Source organism: Pocillopora verrucosa, chromosome 4 (genome assembly GCF_036669915.1).
Source record: "Pocillopora verrucosa isolate sample1 chromosome 4, ASM3666991v2, whole genome shotgun sequence".
NCBI classification, from domain to species: Eukaryota; Metazoa; Cnidaria; class Anthozoa; order Scleractinia; family Pocilloporidae; genus Pocillopora; species Pocillopora verrucosa.
The window spans coordinates 26,911,235-26,927,991 of record NC_089315.1 but is presented as its reverse complement, the minus strand read 5'-3'; the positions used below and the strand labels follow the sequence as shown (position 1 = coordinate 26,927,991).

Here is a 16,757-nt window from a genome sequence, read left to right as displayed (position 1 = left end):
CCTCGTGTTTCTCTAAACAACTGATATTCTTGTGTTTAAATAGGTTTCTCGGCCAAAATCGGATATCCCGATTGCGCAAGGAGGACTTCATAAACCTCTTTAAATTAGAATATATGTGAGTAAACCTATTTCTTCTGCTTAAGATTGTTTATTACTTTATTATTATGGTTGAGAAGACCATTTGATTTCCTTAACCAATGCCTTGATTGACAGATTTTTGTCGAAAGAAGCTTTTCCTGTACCTTCTGGACTAAGATGACCACAAATTTTTTCCATTCAATGCTTAAAGCTGTTATGTCACTGTTTTAAAAGAGTTCTCATTTCTTTTCCTCTCCCTCAGTGATCTGAGCTTCAATAAACTGCTTCGCGTGGATGAAGACAGCTTTCAAAATGTGACATCCGTCAAGACAATGTAAGTATCCATAAATAGAGATTTATTTCATGGTGACTGAGTAATTTTTTCGCTCTAGAGTCTGGTGCAAGGTCGATTATCACATTTGTCGTAGCAATTGATATTTTTCCTTTTCGTCGCAGGAGACTTAATTTTAACTTTCTTCGAGCCCTTCCTGTTGGGGCCTTCAATGGACTACCCAATTTACGCGTACTGTGAGTGTTTTGTTTTAATAGTCTTATTTTCGTCCAATGTGTTCTCCACAGGATTTAAATGTGCTCAGATGGAAAATAGCACTAGAAATAGAAAGAAAGTACGGAGAAGAGAGAATTAGGATATCACCTTTTGCTAAGTGAATAAAAGAAATTGTTTTTTTTTTTTTCAGTGACTTAGGACAGAACCTTCTTCGGGTTGTATTCAGCGAGATGCTCGATGGAGTTTCGAATTTGGAAGTTTTGTATGTACTTATTTCAAGTTGAAAATAATCTGACACTTTTAATTCTATGATAATCAGCTGAATCATTTCTCCTCCTGGTTTTGTTTGCAGGAGTTTTCGCTCTAACCAAATCGAGCAGCTGGAATATGGTGCTTTTAAGAACAAAAGCAATATGACTCATTTGTAAGTGCACTAAAGTGGTCTCCAGTTCACCCAGGCACACTTGGTCATTCAGTATTCACTAGCGTTATAAAAAACTGATTTGAATGTCATCGGAAAAAATCAAAGGAAGAACATGTGATCGGCAAACAGAATCCTAGCCCTAGTTTCCATACTTGTGGGCAGTTCCATCCAATAAACAAACCTCTATCTGGGCCCAGCTATATAAAGGACGGATAATGCTATCCAACGGATAAATCGCCATCCAGCGGATAAGTGATAGGAAAACGCACAGCGTTATCTGTCGGACAGAGTTTTATCCAGTGGATAGCGCAATCCAAACTTGAAACAACCGGGGCCTGGAAGTATGTTTTGTTGTTGACACTTATCCGCTGGATAGTCATTTTTCAATTGGATAGCGTTCTCCACCCTTTCAACAACTGGGCTCTGTTCTTTAAGCCAAGTCAGTAGGTAGATATTGCTTTCTTTTTATTTGTTTGTTTGTTTGCTTGTGTTTTTTACCAATAGCATTCTTGTTGCCTACTAGGTACCTACAAGATAACAAGCTCAAGGAAGTGTCAAATGGGATTTTTAAAGACCTTATGAAATTAAAAGTATTGTGAGTGAATCTTGAATGATTTCGAGGGCATCTTGAATCATGCTTAGAACAAAACTTACAGAATGGAAAATAATAAGTGAATATTGCTGTATTTGCCACACGATTGTTCTATGGCAAATGCAAAGAAGTCATCTATTAGTTTTTTCGATTTTTTTTTTCTTTAATGAACTATAGTTGCTGACAATAATAATCTGTTGTTGTTATTATTGTTGTTGTTTTTATTGATATTTACATTGATAATTAGTGAGACATTCCCCTACCAATTATTCCTTTTTAACCTCGATGTATTTGAAAACTCCAGAAATCTTAGCAGGAACGAATTAACAACTGTTTCAAAGGAAACCTTTCAAGGGTTGAAGTCACTTGAGTATTTGTAAGTATACAACGCTGTTTAGAAAAAGTAAATTATTCTTTCCCCTCTTCAGAATTCGCACCTTAATGTGGAGCTATATTCGCATTTTCTAGTCACTTAATGATTTAATTTTTAACAAAAGTGTATTCGAAACTCACAGCTGAATTACATTAAAAAACCTTTCTACCACAACTGTTCAAGAATTTCCTATAGTAAAAATAATATGAATAGTTGAATAGTTGATCAAAATGTTTTCAACTCAGTTATAAAGGAAGATCCACTGCGTGGAATGCAACCAAGTTGTGCACTAATTTGGGAGAGACAAGAGAGAGAATTTAACTTGATCTAGAGTAAAGATAAGCACAATACTTTTTCTCCTTTTTTATTTCATGTCCATGATGAATTAGTAAACGCATAATTCTGTTTTATTTGAATATGATACGCATCAGCAAAGTCGATATTGGGAAACGAAGAAAGGTGAATCAGTTATTTTTGTTTATTTGGTTTTGCATCAATTCAGATACCTGGATAGCAACAAACTCATCAAAGTTCCTCCAGACGCATTCAATGACCTCAGAAACCTCAGATATTTGTAAGTGATTTCAAAGCTTTTCAAATTTCATCAGTCTAAATTGCGTTAAATCTAAAGTTAGCTCAGTGTTACCTACAAAGAAAATCTTGTTGATGGTTTTTTTACTTGATAAAGGAAAATGTAGTAAATCAACTATCCATTTCCCACGTTAGGATTATGGGTAAAAGGCACTGCTCTTTTAAAATCAGCTTATTTTAAAGGCCCTTTTCAAATATTCAGACATTCAGCCATTAAACATCGATAGGATCGCCCTACAGAATTTCGGTTTCCCGAATTTTGTTAATTGTTAGTTTAAGAAATTAAGATAAAAACATGAAAAGAGTTGAAGTGAAGTTTTTCTATTTTGCAATGTTTAAAAGGAGACTAGATCGCTTCATACTTTGTTGCTACGCCAAGAAGTCCATCGAAGGAGTTTCTTGCGATTCCCCAGTCGATGAATTCTCGAGCTGCGATGACCTCATGAAAAACAAAACTCTTCAAACCTGTATCTGGATTCTGGGAATCTTCGCCTTCTTTGGTAACCTGGTTGTCATAATATGGCGAATCATTGATAACGAGGAGAACAGAGTCCACTCGTTCTTACTGACAAATTTAGCATTTGCCGACATGTTCATGGGTGTCTACCTGTTGGCAATCGCCATCATGGACGCGAGGTGGCAAGGTGAATATTTCAAGCATGACCATGAGTGGAGATCTGGTTGGGGTTGTCGAATTATTGGAGTCTTATCGATGCTTTCCAGTGAGGTATCTGTACTAATCCTAACAATCATCACCATGGACAGATTTATTGCAATCGTCTTCCCGTTCAAATTCAAACGCCTGACCATCAGATCTGCCGTATTCACCTGCACAGGAGTGTGGATATTTGGAATAGTTATCTCAGTGATTCCAATCACCGGAATAAACTATTTTTACAATCAAAACGATGATTCCGGTTTTTACAGTCGCTCAGCAGTTTGCCTTCCTCTTCAACTGTCCGAAGGAACACCGGCCGGTTGGCAGTATTCCGCCTCCTTCTTCATTGGGATGAATTCTGTTTCTTTTACCTTTATCCTGGTTGCGTATATCTCAATGTTTTTGACGGTAAAGCGTGTAACCCACTCTGTTCGATCGACGAATTTAAACAGGGAATCCGCTATGGCCAAGAGACTTGTTTTCATAGTCATGACAGATTTTTGCTGTTGGATGCCCATAATAATCATCAGCATTTTGTCTCTGACAGGAAATTTCAATGACCCAGACAAAATTGCTTACGTGTGGATTGCAGTGTTTGTTCTTCCCCTCAACTCTTCCCTTAATCCAATCCTTTACACGTTTTCCACCGATAGAGCCAAACGTAGCTTTAGCCAGAAGGGGAAAAATGTCACTGGTTTCGTTATGAAGACCTGGAACAGACGAACGGAAGGTGGGTATTCCTGTTAAGGAATAGTTTGGTGATCATATTCTGAATGCTATTTTCATCTTAAAGATTCGAAGAAGCCGTAGAAATTATCTTATTCAGCTTTTTAAGCGTTCTCGTAACTCATCGTCTTCACTCTCAAGTAGCTGCCAGAAGAAAAGCCAAACATGATTAAAAAAACAAAACAAAACAAAAAACAAGCTAATGCGAACAAAAAAGTAAACAAAACCAATTGGAAGATTTTTGTAATCAATCCTGATCACATAAGGCCACACGGCACATCAAAGCTAACGTAATCAAATGGATTCAATAATTGTACACAAATTATTCTAAAACTAACAATATGCATGGTGTTGAGTCTTCCAGTCGCCTTCAAAAAACCCTCCTTTTCTTTTCCTTCTTGAAACGTACCTCTATTCATGACAAGTATCCTATTATTTTTACTTTTAAAGATCGAATGTCCTGTTCCTCGAACATCTCTGGAAAAACGTTGCTCTCCAAAGTCCTTTCCATTTCCAGCCCCCAGCCAAAAGCAAAGGTATTGAAAAAGCCGCAGCTGGAGGTTGTTGTCCTGCACGCTAATCTGAAGCTGATTGAAGAAGTAAATATCTTCAAAGATGATACTGCTGGAAAACAATCCATAGTAAGTATTTCCTTGTTAAACAGAATGGCGCTTTGTCAAGTTAAGAGTCTTAATCTTCAGTAGGCCCTAGTTCCACTCAAGCTATGTTTAGATCCCCCCCACTTTCGGAGAGGCCATTGCAAGAACCGATCTCATGCTGCATATTTTTCGCTAGTTGGCAAACACCCTCCGTGGGAGTTTAGCAACATGTACCTTAATCGAGGGAGAGCCCTCGGAATAAGGCTTACATGTCGAATATATTATTTTTTGCCTTCATACGTTACAGGATGCTCAAGAACTTTTCTCAAAAGGTGGAATCAACCTTGTTCTGTTTATTTATTTTTTTTACTACCAACTAATCTTGTGCAAGGATTTTGGTTATCTCACAAAAATTGGCGAAAAGCACCCCCTCTGTCACGTGCTTCAGATTAAGCATTGCCATGTATGACGTGTACAAACTAGTATGAGCACCACATTACCTTTCGCTCTTACAGGGTTATGTTACAGCTTGGTGTGAGGAAGGAGGTGTTCTAAACATGGTGTTGCTAAAGTACTTTCGAAAAGAAATGAAGGAGGACTGGAATCGGGAAGTGGGTGTCGTACAGAGCCTATCTTGTGACGAGCAGCTCCTATCCAATGTGTTACATTATCGATGGCACTGCAAAAGTAAGTGACCCTACTTTTTTCAATGCAACTACCGGTTTAGAATTGCCATTAATTTTTCGCATCATTTTTGGAATCCCAGATGATTTCACCGCTCTCTGTTCCATACAGATGATTTTTCCCTTTTGTTGGAAAATGAGGGGGGGGGGTGGGGGTCGACATTTGAACCCTTTTTAGGGAATTTAAAGGTGTAGTGCTGAACTTTTGAAGTTTTTGTTGTTGTTGTTGTTGTTGTTTCTTTTTGTAGCTAGCGACCTGAATATTGAGCAAGGCAAAACGAAGATCAATGATTTACAAGGAAACAGTTTGTAAGTTGTTGACGAACGAGAACTTTATTATCAAACATATTGAAATCTCCATAAATTTGATAACAAGTAATATAACAGATTTTGAACGATAAGTTTCTTTTTTTTTAAGCCTGATATGTTTCGACTTTGTGTCGAGCTCAACTCTGGAAGATTTTATTTGTGAGAAAGGAACTGTCATCGACTTCGAATCAATTTGTGCGGTAGCTTGTGACGTCCTAGGTGCAATAGAAGGACTACAGGAACTTGGAATACTTCATAACAACATCACAACAAGCAACATTCTGATAAGCCAGTGCCCTAGGGTAAGTCAAGTGGTAAAACCATTAACTATTTCTCAGTCATTCTCATTTTCCAAGTTAGGGAATAAATTTGAAAAACTGTACTAGCGTGTTAAGTGACCCGTAGGTCGCATATGTACATCTATGTTCTTAAATGTTTGCTACTGCAAAGTTTGTCTATCACCGAAAAGTTGACAATTATATAATCCTTTATTCAAGTGTTACTTTGCTTTGAAAGTCCTTGTAGTTTTACACAAACGTTTCACGAGCTTCTATGGAAATTTCGTGAGAACAGAGAACGTTTCACTCGCATTTTCACAATACTGTATGGCATATCTTTGATTGCTTAGATATCGACCCGAAATGGTCCAGTGGGGAAAAGCGTTTTTGGTTTGGACAAAGATTTTGAACAATCCAATTGAGCGTGCACTATACACTTAAACCGGAGATTCCTTGGTCGAATCTCTCCCTGATCAGTAAATGGGTTTCGTATTTCTGGATGGTCCCTTGTTCGACACGTAGACCAGCGCTGTAAATTGTCAACTGGTTTGGCTCCTCCTTGTTGAGGTTTATAATCAAGTTCCTTTTGATGTATTATACAAGTTTTTAGATATTTGAGCGCTTTTTTCATTACAGAGACACAAAGAAAACCACTGAGTCACCCACAATTCTGCCACCCTTATACGGTTTTTTTTATTGTTGTTTTGGGTTGGAGAGAAGTTATGTTTATTGCCTCTATGCATTTTCTTTTGAAGATTCCTCCAATCAAAGCAGTCTTGGGTGGATTCTCCCGTGCATCCAAGGTGAATGGAGAAAGCGCGTTCACAAACCAAGCTATTGATGAACAGATTTGTTTTGGCAGCCATGTTGAGCAGTTTGGACAGTTGTTGATCACACTACTAGGACACTGTCACGGCTCTAGTAAACAGTTCAAGGTAAACAAATGTTCCATTTACTTAAGTAAAATATTTCCCCTTGGATAGTGAAAAAGATACATAGTGACCTCGGTACATACATCTTCCTTTCTCCAATAGCTACATGAAATTATGAACCTGTGCGTTGAGGAAACACCAGAGAAGAGGCCTACGGCGTCTTGCCTCCGACAACTCTTGGAAGAAGTCTGGAGCACAAAGGGTGATTCATTTGTTTGATCTAACATACGGAGTAAAACACTTCACAAGTGTAAAATACATATATTGGTTGAGCTTTTAAAATAATCCAAAAATGTTTGTCCATCCCTGCAGTACGTAGGGTACAATCCATAAAGAAAAGCCATGTTTATCTTGTCAATAACGGAAGAATACACTACAACAAAGTGCATTAGCAATTATGCTTTGTAAGTAGTTAAACCTTGTGTAGAGTATATTGGTACGAGATGTATCACTGACATCTGTCAGTGAAAAAAAAAGGAAGTCTGAAAATACTCATTTGCTTAAAAGCCATAATGTAATTTGCCTAAGAGCCATATTTTATCCAATTACCGACTGTCTTTTAAAAGACTACAACGCATTCAGTTTGCGGCAGCTAGTTTTGTCTGCGGACAGTATGTAAATAGTATTGACACTATTCTCAAATTAGGCTGTTACCTATGGAAGAACATGGGCAACTGCACGTTTTGAAGGCCACGCACATAGCTAAATACTGCTATATGCTAAATACTTGAGAAAGTAAGGCATAACGAGAACTTGCGCTCATCCATTTCCATCACTTTAATCATTCTGTTGGCCTTTAACACTTTCCAGGATAGCGCGTCAGTTCTTTTCAACTCTTTACCAGCAAATGTTAAATCTTGTTGCAATTTTAAGTCTTTTAGCAGGCGAACGTTAGCTACTCTTGGAGAGCGCTGCCAGACCGGCGCGCAATAATCTTTTAGACTCAGTGTTTAGTTCAAATAAATACATATTACATGCCTTTGTAGATAATTATGTGATTTTATTTTACATTAAATTGTTCTATCAGGCGAAGAGCCATTTCGTATGGAGATCTTGGTTTTAACCATAATAATTGTTATTATTACTGTTATTGGCATTGCTCCGTAGCGTTACTTTTCATCGTTCTTGTGGAATCAGATTGGTCCATAAAAGTAGCTCTTGCACAGCTGATTCAGTTCAAAGAAACCACATTGCCTTCTACATTCCTCCAAGTGAATATAACACCTAAATGTATTCAACTTTTGATTATAACATAAATCTTCAAGTAGTGTAAAAGATTGCTGAAACTACGGTAACACTTCTTTATGACTCACAGAAATAAGGTGAACTGGACAGCACGTAATAATTTCTTATTTTGAGAGCAGAATAATTCCCTTAGACGTATTTACACCCCAGATCGTTACTTTCACGTGGCGTCTGTGTATTCTCAGGGCTTCTCCTGAATATTCCTTAACTTCAATACAGATGAACAAGACCCACAATGTCCAATTTTCAGCTGTTATAATGCTTCCATTGACGCAAAGTTAAAAAGATATTCAGCAAAAGCCTTAATGCCTTTAATGTCCACAATCATTCTTTAGATTTTGTTCACACGTCGAGAACAAAGGAATACATTCCTCGTGGTTGCTTGATTATGCCCTTGTTCTGCCCCTTTGATGTCACTCTGTAATCCAATTAAAATTTTTCTCCCTTTCCCCAGCGAATAAAACCGAACTTTATTTACATCAATTGCAGTGGTTTAACGGCAGATCCCCAAGTAAATAGCCAAAAAGGCAAATTTAACCACAAGGTGTAGCAGTTATGAGAAGCGTAATTAATCGAATGCACTACTCGGCTGTTATTGTTTCGGATGATGCTAATTATACTCCACGAGAAGGGATCCGGTACAAATTGCTTGCTTGTTTACAGTTATTGCTTTACAGTTTAATCGGAAACTCCTGGAAAAAAATATTTTTTAGGTAATTTCAACTCGTATGGCAACTATTTTGGCGTTCATAGCTGAATCAGTTTCTTTACTTGAAAAACATTTCAGTTAAGATGTGGAAGGAATTTTTGAGTTCATTGTGACTGTGGCATGAAATCCTTTTTTCTGATGGCTTTTTCAGTAAGTGCAGGAATACTTTAAAAGCTGTAAAATTCAATTTTTGTTCGTATGGAGAGCGTTCCTCGCATGCGCCATAAGCGAATGGTTGTCATGCAAACGGAGTCGATCGCAATATCATCACCTTTAGACAACCGTACCATGAAGCTAGGATCTTCACGACCGCCAACTCTTTCTAACTTGCATTTAAAAATAAACCATTTTCGACGATTTGCATAACATCGAAAAACTTTGCTGCATTGGGGTATTCTATTATGTTTAGATCGCTGCAGAATCATACAACCATCGCATTACTGCGTGGTTTATAATACCGGTAAACGGATAGAAGGTCAGAGGTTCATTTTAATACAATCTATACAAAAGCTGGACAGTGTATATGAAGTTCGTAAGTATTAATTCAGAGGTGAAACACCCTAGGCCTTCAAAGAGGATTGTCGATCCCCCTTATGTTTCAACTTCAACTATGATTAATTTGAGTCAAAATGAAAATAGTAAAACCAATGATGATAATGATAACGATAGTAGTAATGATAAAAATATGATAGTATTAATAGTGGTAAACTTGGTGTTGATATCTTAAAGGCACGAACATAAAATTAGTATCCTCGTGCGAATCGTTCCTTTTTCTCGATCTCCATAAAATATAGTAGTCGGATACGATTGTAAAACAATTTCAAAAAGAACCGATCTTGATGAGCGCCTATATTGTGAACCCAATGACTGAAAATGTCTCTTGAAAGGGTCCTTTCCTGTCATTTAATACAATAACGATGATCAGTTTGACCTCATTAAAATTAATCAAGTAAAAGTAAATATCGCTTTTCATGTTGTTAGTAAACACGGTTACCTTGGCGATTTTGTTAGCAGCCCGTGTGAAAAGTTATTAATAATAGTGTATACAGCATGTAGCAAAGACATTATATTTTCGAGGCGGGAGAAATTCTGGTAGTTCGATTGTATTTTCCTAGTGTAATTAAATACAGCAGGACCAATGCAGTTAGGCTATGAACCACTTCTGCTTAACAATTCTCACAAACTAGTTGCCAATAGTAAAGTCCGTAATCATGTTCAATTTGTAAGTAATGCCTCATGCAAACAGTTATCTGTCCTTTTCGATATTGTTAACTCGAAATTACATCTCTTGAAAATTATGCTGCTTGCAAAGTTCATTACCGGAGTAACCCCAAAAACTTTGAACATATCAATTATTCACTTCTACTTTTTCGTTTGACTTTATTTTCAAATCACGTCCCTTAGAATATATTCTCTCTTTCCATTCACATACACACACATATATTTTTTATTCACATAAAGATATTTCGTTTCTTGATAAATTAGACTTCTATCAAACATGAAAAACTTTTAGCTCTGGCAAAAAAATTAACCTCTGCAAATTAAATGAAAAATAAAACATTCGCACCCAGCCCAATACCATTAAGAAAGACAGGTGAGTCCTTTTCAGCCACACTTATCCTTGACTAATGCTGAGCATGTGCAAAAAGGTATTTGGATCAAAGCTCTAGGTACTAAACCGACCCTGCACTGAATTTCAGAATGAAACATTGAGGAGGATTGAATAGTAAAGAAAAATGTACTTCTAAGGTAACTATGGCTTTGCAGGAGTTTATAGAAAACACTTGGTTTACGCGATGAAAATATTGACAAAAAAGTCAGCATCTCCAAATAGGTTATATTGGCCTAGATTCATCGAATAGAATACGATCGCGCTCCCAAAGGGGACTTCAAAGTATAATGACCGTTTGCACGACCAGCTTAACTTCACAAATGACCGATTTCAGGACTCTTTGATTCATTAAACGGGGAACAGTATCATATGTCTCACCATTCCGAACGATTCGGAATTTGTTATTCTTTATCTTTGCCGTAAATTGGCCTTGCTTGGGCCAATCCGGAAAAGATATTTCAGAAATATGCCTCTCCTTAATGCACGGAACTTATGCGGTATTCATAAGGCAGTCGTGGGTTAATTATACTTAGTTTAGAAAATGGCTTTTCGGCGAACGATCTAGAATTAGAGCTGCACATAATGCTTGAACGAGCAATTGATCTCTAATAAGCGGAACCTGTTCCAGGTAAGCACTAACGGAAGCGATCCACATCTAGGTTTAGAGGCCAAAAGGTTGTGAAATCGAGCTTTTGTCGTCTAACAATTTATGCAAGCGAGCTTCATGTTTAACTAAGCTGAAACGATGCTCTTTTCGGATGTTGTTGTTGGTCACTCTGCTTTTTTCATGACTGAAACTTTGCTGTTTCTTGTAGAAGCGAAACGTTCTCACTACACTAAAACTTACCCTTTTTGTAACTTAAAAACCTGTATTTCATGGAAAATTCATGATTTTTTGCAGTAAAAGCATTTTTGAGAGAACTACAATATTGCTTTACCAATTTGCTACTTTAAGACAGAAAACACTGCTTTACGTTTTGCGGGAACACAACAACTGCTTCGTGTTGGTCTTATCCATTTTTTTTTTCTTTCTTTTTGGTTTTTTTTTTTTTCCAATTTTTTTTTTTCGGTGGGTATGCTTATTGTTTTTTTCGATTTTTGTTTTTTATTTATACTCGCCAAATACTGTTAACTTTCCAGTTTCTCGCTCGTCTACTTTTTGAAGTCTTACTGCCGGTCGTGTCGCCTTGTTGTTTAAATACCTAGTGCTTACAGAAGAGCTCCGTAGCAATATTTTTAGACGCTTTTTCATTTATATGGAACTACGTTAGCTCCTAAAGTAGGAGAACTCAGAAAAAGCATGGAATCGCCTTGAAAGGAAGGAGGTATCCCAGTACGGTTAAAGTAAAATATATTACAAGATGAAGAGCCTGTCAAATTTGGAATCATTCCCTACGATGAGCATGTTTTCTGCTAAAAAATTCTGCTAAATTGAGAAATTTGGGGGAAAATTGGCTTAAAAAAACCCACATGGATAAGAAAGAAGACGAAGAGAAGCGAAGAAGTTTTGAGTGGAAGAATTAAGTTTAAAAAAATCACGGTGGAACGCTTGAATTTATTATTTGAATATATATCTTATTTTTTATGAAAGGATACATTCAAATACTAAAATGTTATCAATCGATGCCTTCTGAGACTCCAATTGATGCTCGCAAATGTTACGTAAGGTACGATTCTCGCTTGTGCAAAAAGCAATTCAGGATATTTTTTCTTATGCAAATGCGCAAAAGATCAAACGTGACTAGTTTGTCACTTGAAAGAGCAGCTGCAAACATTCAAATTATTATCAGTCAAGCCGAATTGATTTTTATTTTTAATTTCACAATTCTGATGTATCCTTTGATGCGTCTTCAGGTGCTCTTAGCCCTCCAACTTAACTTTTAGTGCATGAAGCGTCAATCATTCGCCCCTCTTACAACTTATCCTAAAGATTGTAGTAGTCAATACCTAGTCAAGGGTCAGAAGACATCCTGGGAAAATCGATGGTGTTCCAGTTGTCGAAGCCATTAAGCACCCTATTTTAATTTTTTTCTTTACTTACAGCTTCATGACTCCAAAGTGCGTGATTATCCACCCACATTCAATTAAACAAAAGATACTGCGGTTAATTTCCATTAAGACTCTGACAGGCTGACTCTCAGCTCAGACCTCGCCCCTGCATATCAATCGTAGCATCTTATCTCTGTTTCTCCACTTCTCTGCCGACTCATATTTTTACTGCATTTTGCTTAGTTGGGCCATTGGGTCTCTTTAACCGGCACATTTATCGAAACTTTCTGCTTCCCAGACGTTATCGGAAATTGTTGGCCATTAATGCCATACAAGTGGTGAGAATACTTCATTGGGTTTAGACTTCAGAGAGTATAAAGTTTCCCTCTATTTCTCTTTCAGCAAGTGCATTAACTGCCCAGAAATGGAGCTATTTCATAGGTCGGAGTGCCTTCTTCGGCTTGCAATTGTCTTTCTTGTCGTAGAAGGCTGCGCTTCTCAATACCTTAGAGGTAAGATGACGTACAATGATTTTTCCCCCCGAAAATGATTCGGTTTTGAAATATTTTATGGTGAATTTCCTAATAATTCTTAGGTATCTATGTCCGTTTTTATTCATTTCTCTTTTTAAGTCCGTGTATCTGATGTTCGAACTTTCGCACGGACATAAAAAATTTGACATACACTTTGACCAATAGTATATTTCTCAAAATTAGCGTGAAAAAAAATATCCCCACCGTTTCTTTAAACGAGCAGGTTTATTTATTTTCAAGATAATTTGAACTTGGAGTCTTTTACTGTCAGCTTAAAGAAACAAGGGCTAAAGTTATTTAATTTTATCTATAGTATCGAGAGTTTCTATGCTTTTCTACTTCACAAATGTAATATGGAAAACAAACTTAATTTTCCTAGGTTGCTCTAATTGCCACTTCGACTTGATAGATTTGTAGAATTAATTTTTAGGTATTTTTGGAGATCTTCGACTACATAAATGCAGGAATATTTACAAAACAAGATAAGAAAATTTTCAAAATCATCAGATTTCTGCTAGACTTAATGTACATTTGAAATTTGTTCTCTTTTCACCAATTTGCAGTAAGTCATTTTGAGATTAGTTAGCTTGTGCAGCTGTCTTCTTTTCCGATTTTAACTTTAAACACCTGGCCATTCCATCTAACATCTCTTAACTCTAAGTCACCGAGCGACGGACACCCTAACACTCAATTAACCAGAAATAACCTTACACTGTACATTAACTTTCAGTCTCTATTTGGGTAAAAACTATTGTCTTCAGTTTCTCGAGGTTCATTCGACCCTCCTCCATTTCAACCAGCTTTTGGGGCAACAAGCTATTATGAAAACAAGACATACCGACATTTACAAATTTAAGAGGAAATTAAAAAGCCAATTTGTCCAAAAGTGACTGATTGGGATGTGCTGTGTAGGTGTGTTTCCTTTACGTAAAATCCAGAATTAGTTTCTACATCCTGGGTCTCTATTTTCATTCCAGGAAAATGTACCTTCGACGAGAATACGTTCTGTAGCTGGTATAACGAAAGATACACCGACCATTTTGATTGGTCTCTCCGCCAAGGAAGTTCTCCCAAAAGTCGAACAGGTAGATGGATAAATCCTTTCATATACTGTGATCGCATGAAGAATATGAATAAACATATATACATATATATTCCCGTTTTCAAAAGCGTTGCAATTTTAAAAAAAGTTACCCTAACCCAGGCCCTAAGAAATATCCAAAAAATTTTGTTTTCTCATCAGAAAGTGTCTCATTCCCGCAGCGGAGTGACTGATATCGATTAAGGGTGCGATATGATATATAGAAATCTGCGATAATAATCGGTCGAGACCACTGGAACGCAAGTCATTTTGGCTAACTCTGTGATCAAATGAACTATTTAAATGACTACTCTCCAACGTAATGTGGAAAACTCCCTCGAAATCCCCTTTGAATTAGAATATAAGTATTTACTTGCCGATGGGAAAATGTACCATTTTTTTTTCAAAGATACAGAAGCATATATCTACATCGAAACGTCATCTCCACGTATGTATAGTGAAAAAGCCAGGCTGAACAGTCCCTGGAAGACAGGACCCCAGAGGATGGAGTTTTTCTACTTTATGTATGGCAGTACAATCGAGACCCTGTCTGTGTATGTAAAAATTAACGGCAGCGAATATAGGGTATGGAGTCGCTATGGAAGCCAGTTATCAAGCGACTGGATCAAAGGCTGTGTGACTTTAAACTACCGAGGAACTTATCAGGTAAAAACTTCTTTTTCTTCTTAGTTGTTTTTTGTTGGTTTGTTTGTGTGTTTGTTTGTTTTTGTTTGTGGCTGCTTCTTTTTTGGGGGGGGAGGGGGTGGTTTCTTAAGATAAGTTATCTGTGTTATCTTAGTTGGCTTGCAAGAGCATTTTCGAACTGTATAAAGTATATCGCCAAATATAGTGATTCAAGTTCGAATGCAATATACTTTTTTTCCTCTGAATAAAACTAATTGCCATCTTCTTGACTTTCAAACTTGTTGATAAGCTTGAGACCTCCTCTTTCCGTAATAATCTCCCCCCCCCCCTCCTATTAATGAAACTATCGAGTAGTGTGGCAAAACCAGGCATCCAATAAGTGTTTGATGTCAATATTACAAGGCATGTATGGAAACGGAAAATTTTCTCCCGAAAAACATAGCTTTTGTTTTTATTATACGGAAGACTAATTACATTTTGATTATTTGCATATGTTTATTTTTCTCAGGTTATATTTGAAGGAGTAGCAGGTATATCGAATGCCTCAAACATTGCCGTTGATGACTTCAGCTTCAGCAAAAACCTAAGTTGCGTTTCCGATGGCAAAATCACACCTGAGGAAACATTTGAAGGTAAAGACCCAGTCTATCGCATGAATAATGTGTAACATTTACCGAAAAAAAGTGTCGAAAACAGCTACGAGTACTACAGGTTTTATTTTGTCTCCTTTGTGCAAAGAACGTGGTAATCCATGACAATCTGCAATAATTAACAGGCAATACAACATATGTTAAAGAAAGTTTTACCGGTAATATACTTTTGTAATGAGATTTTCTGTGCACAGATTAACAGTATAAAAGTTTTTCGAATCGAAGAATTGACAAGTAGAAAGACGATTCTTAAGTTCATTCAGGACTGCTTTAACTGTGTTTCAATTTGGTTACTCCAGTGAACTGCACCTTCAATGGAGGCTTTTGTGGGTGGCGTACCTTGTCGCTGTCACCGGATCAGGTCAGCTGGAAGAAAGCGGGCAACAAAACTGGACAGAGTGGAGATTTTGGTGGTAAGAAAAACCCTCGGAGGGAGCTATTTTCTTATTGAACTCAAAGAGATTTTGGAGCTGAACGGAGTTCACGAGTTAGCCAATTCCCACCCCCCCTCCCCCCCCCATTCAGTTAGTGCTCGAGATAAATTTTGAAAGGTGCAGGTGAACATCTTTTTAACTTGAACTCTGTGATAACACTTTCTTGACAATCGTTTACAATTTCACTCAAAGGAAACTTCATTTACACTTCTCGACCTTTCAAAGAAAATCAGTCCACCCATTTATTGAGTCCTCTTATGCTGGGACCAAAGTGTTTTCGCTTCTCATATCACATGTCTGGGTGGAATGTTGGAAGACTTGATATCTTGCTTCAAGTCCGGAGGCAGCAAGGGGATTACTTGATGTGGAAGAAAACAGGAGATCAGGGAAATAGGTGGATACAAGGTGGCATTGGTATCGGCTACACCGGCGAATTTCAGGTAGAAAATAAAAACCTGGAAGAAAATTGCCAGAAAAAAAGAGATTTAGTCCTGCACAGCCATAGAATTATTCTTTACCGGAATCATTAAACTTTCATTGTGGTACACACGAAGGAATCTATTTTTACTCCTTTGCAAGTCCATTGCAGATAAACAAATTTAATTGGTACTCATTTGTACCTATGGCTAACAAGAAATATCCTCAGAATAGTTCGTCATAGGAGTAATTGAGTCGACTAGACCTCGAACCATGGACAAAAAATTTTCACCCATGATAAATTTGGCGCTAAACTAAATTAAACCCTGCCTATATGTTTGCCGTTTCGACTGAAACAATGTCTATTGTTACAGATTGTGTTTAAAGCAACTCCTAGCAAAAATTACACAAGCCGTATAGCGTTGGATAGCTTCATATTAGCTGATGGACTGTGTGACGATGAGAATGAACTTGACAGCAGTCAACAAGGTTTTCAACTCGTATTTATCGTATATGATCATTACTGCTTACACATCTCAACTACATTAATTGTAGCTTCTGATATCTATGTGATGTTCTAAATGCAGATCACCGTTTTTAGGCCTTCTTCGTATTTGAAACCTAACCGTTACTTTTCTAGGTATCTTTCAGCATAATTTTTCTTGTTAGGCCGCTTTCCATGAGTATTTTT

At 37.2% G+C, this 16,757-nt stretch overlaps 2 protein-coding genes across 2 annotated transcripts in view; both read left to right on the top strand.

Moving 5' to 3' along the window:
* Window positions 1–7,710, top strand: part of LOC131773440 (uncharacterized) — a 39,554-nt gene extending 31,844 nt beyond the window's left edge. Inside the window, 15 exon segments of the mRNA XM_066165426.1 lie at window positions 44–115; window positions 341–412; window positions 535–606; window positions 777–848; window positions 939–1,010; window positions 1,534–1,605; window positions 1,907–1,978; window positions 2,478–2,549; window positions 2,909–3,954; window positions 4,401–4,591; window positions 5,065–5,236; window positions 5,481–5,541; window positions 5,651–5,843; window positions 6,575–6,754; window positions 6,854–7,710. Of these exon segments, the coding sequence (XP_066021523.1) occupies window positions 44–115; window positions 341–412; window positions 535–606; window positions 777–848; window positions 939–1,010; window positions 1,534–1,605; window positions 1,907–1,978; window positions 2,478–2,549; window positions 2,909–3,954; window positions 4,401–4,591; window positions 5,065–5,236; window positions 5,481–5,541; window positions 5,651–5,843; window positions 6,575–6,754; window positions 6,854–6,970 (2,536 nt within the window). The 3' untranslated portion in view covers window positions 6,971–7,710.
* A 5,020-nt stretch (window positions 7,711–12,730) lies between these two features.
* Window positions 12,731–16,757, top strand: part of LOC131773441 (uncharacterized) — a 43,626-nt gene continuing 39,599 nt past the window's right edge. Inside the window, exons 1-7 of the mRNA XM_059089416.2 lie at window positions 12,731–12,818; window positions 13,817–13,924; window positions 14,330–14,586; window positions 15,074–15,197; window positions 15,515–15,628; window positions 15,842–16,089; window positions 16,441–16,555. Coding sequence (XP_058945399.2) covers window positions 12,731–12,818; window positions 13,817–13,924; window positions 14,330–14,586; window positions 15,074–15,197; window positions 15,515–15,628; window positions 15,842–16,089; window positions 16,441–16,555 — 1,054 coding nt within the window. The remainder of the gene's footprint in view (window positions 12,819–13,816; window positions 13,925–14,329; window positions 14,587–15,073; window positions 15,198–15,514; window positions 15,629–15,841; window positions 16,090–16,440; window positions 16,556–16,757) is intronic.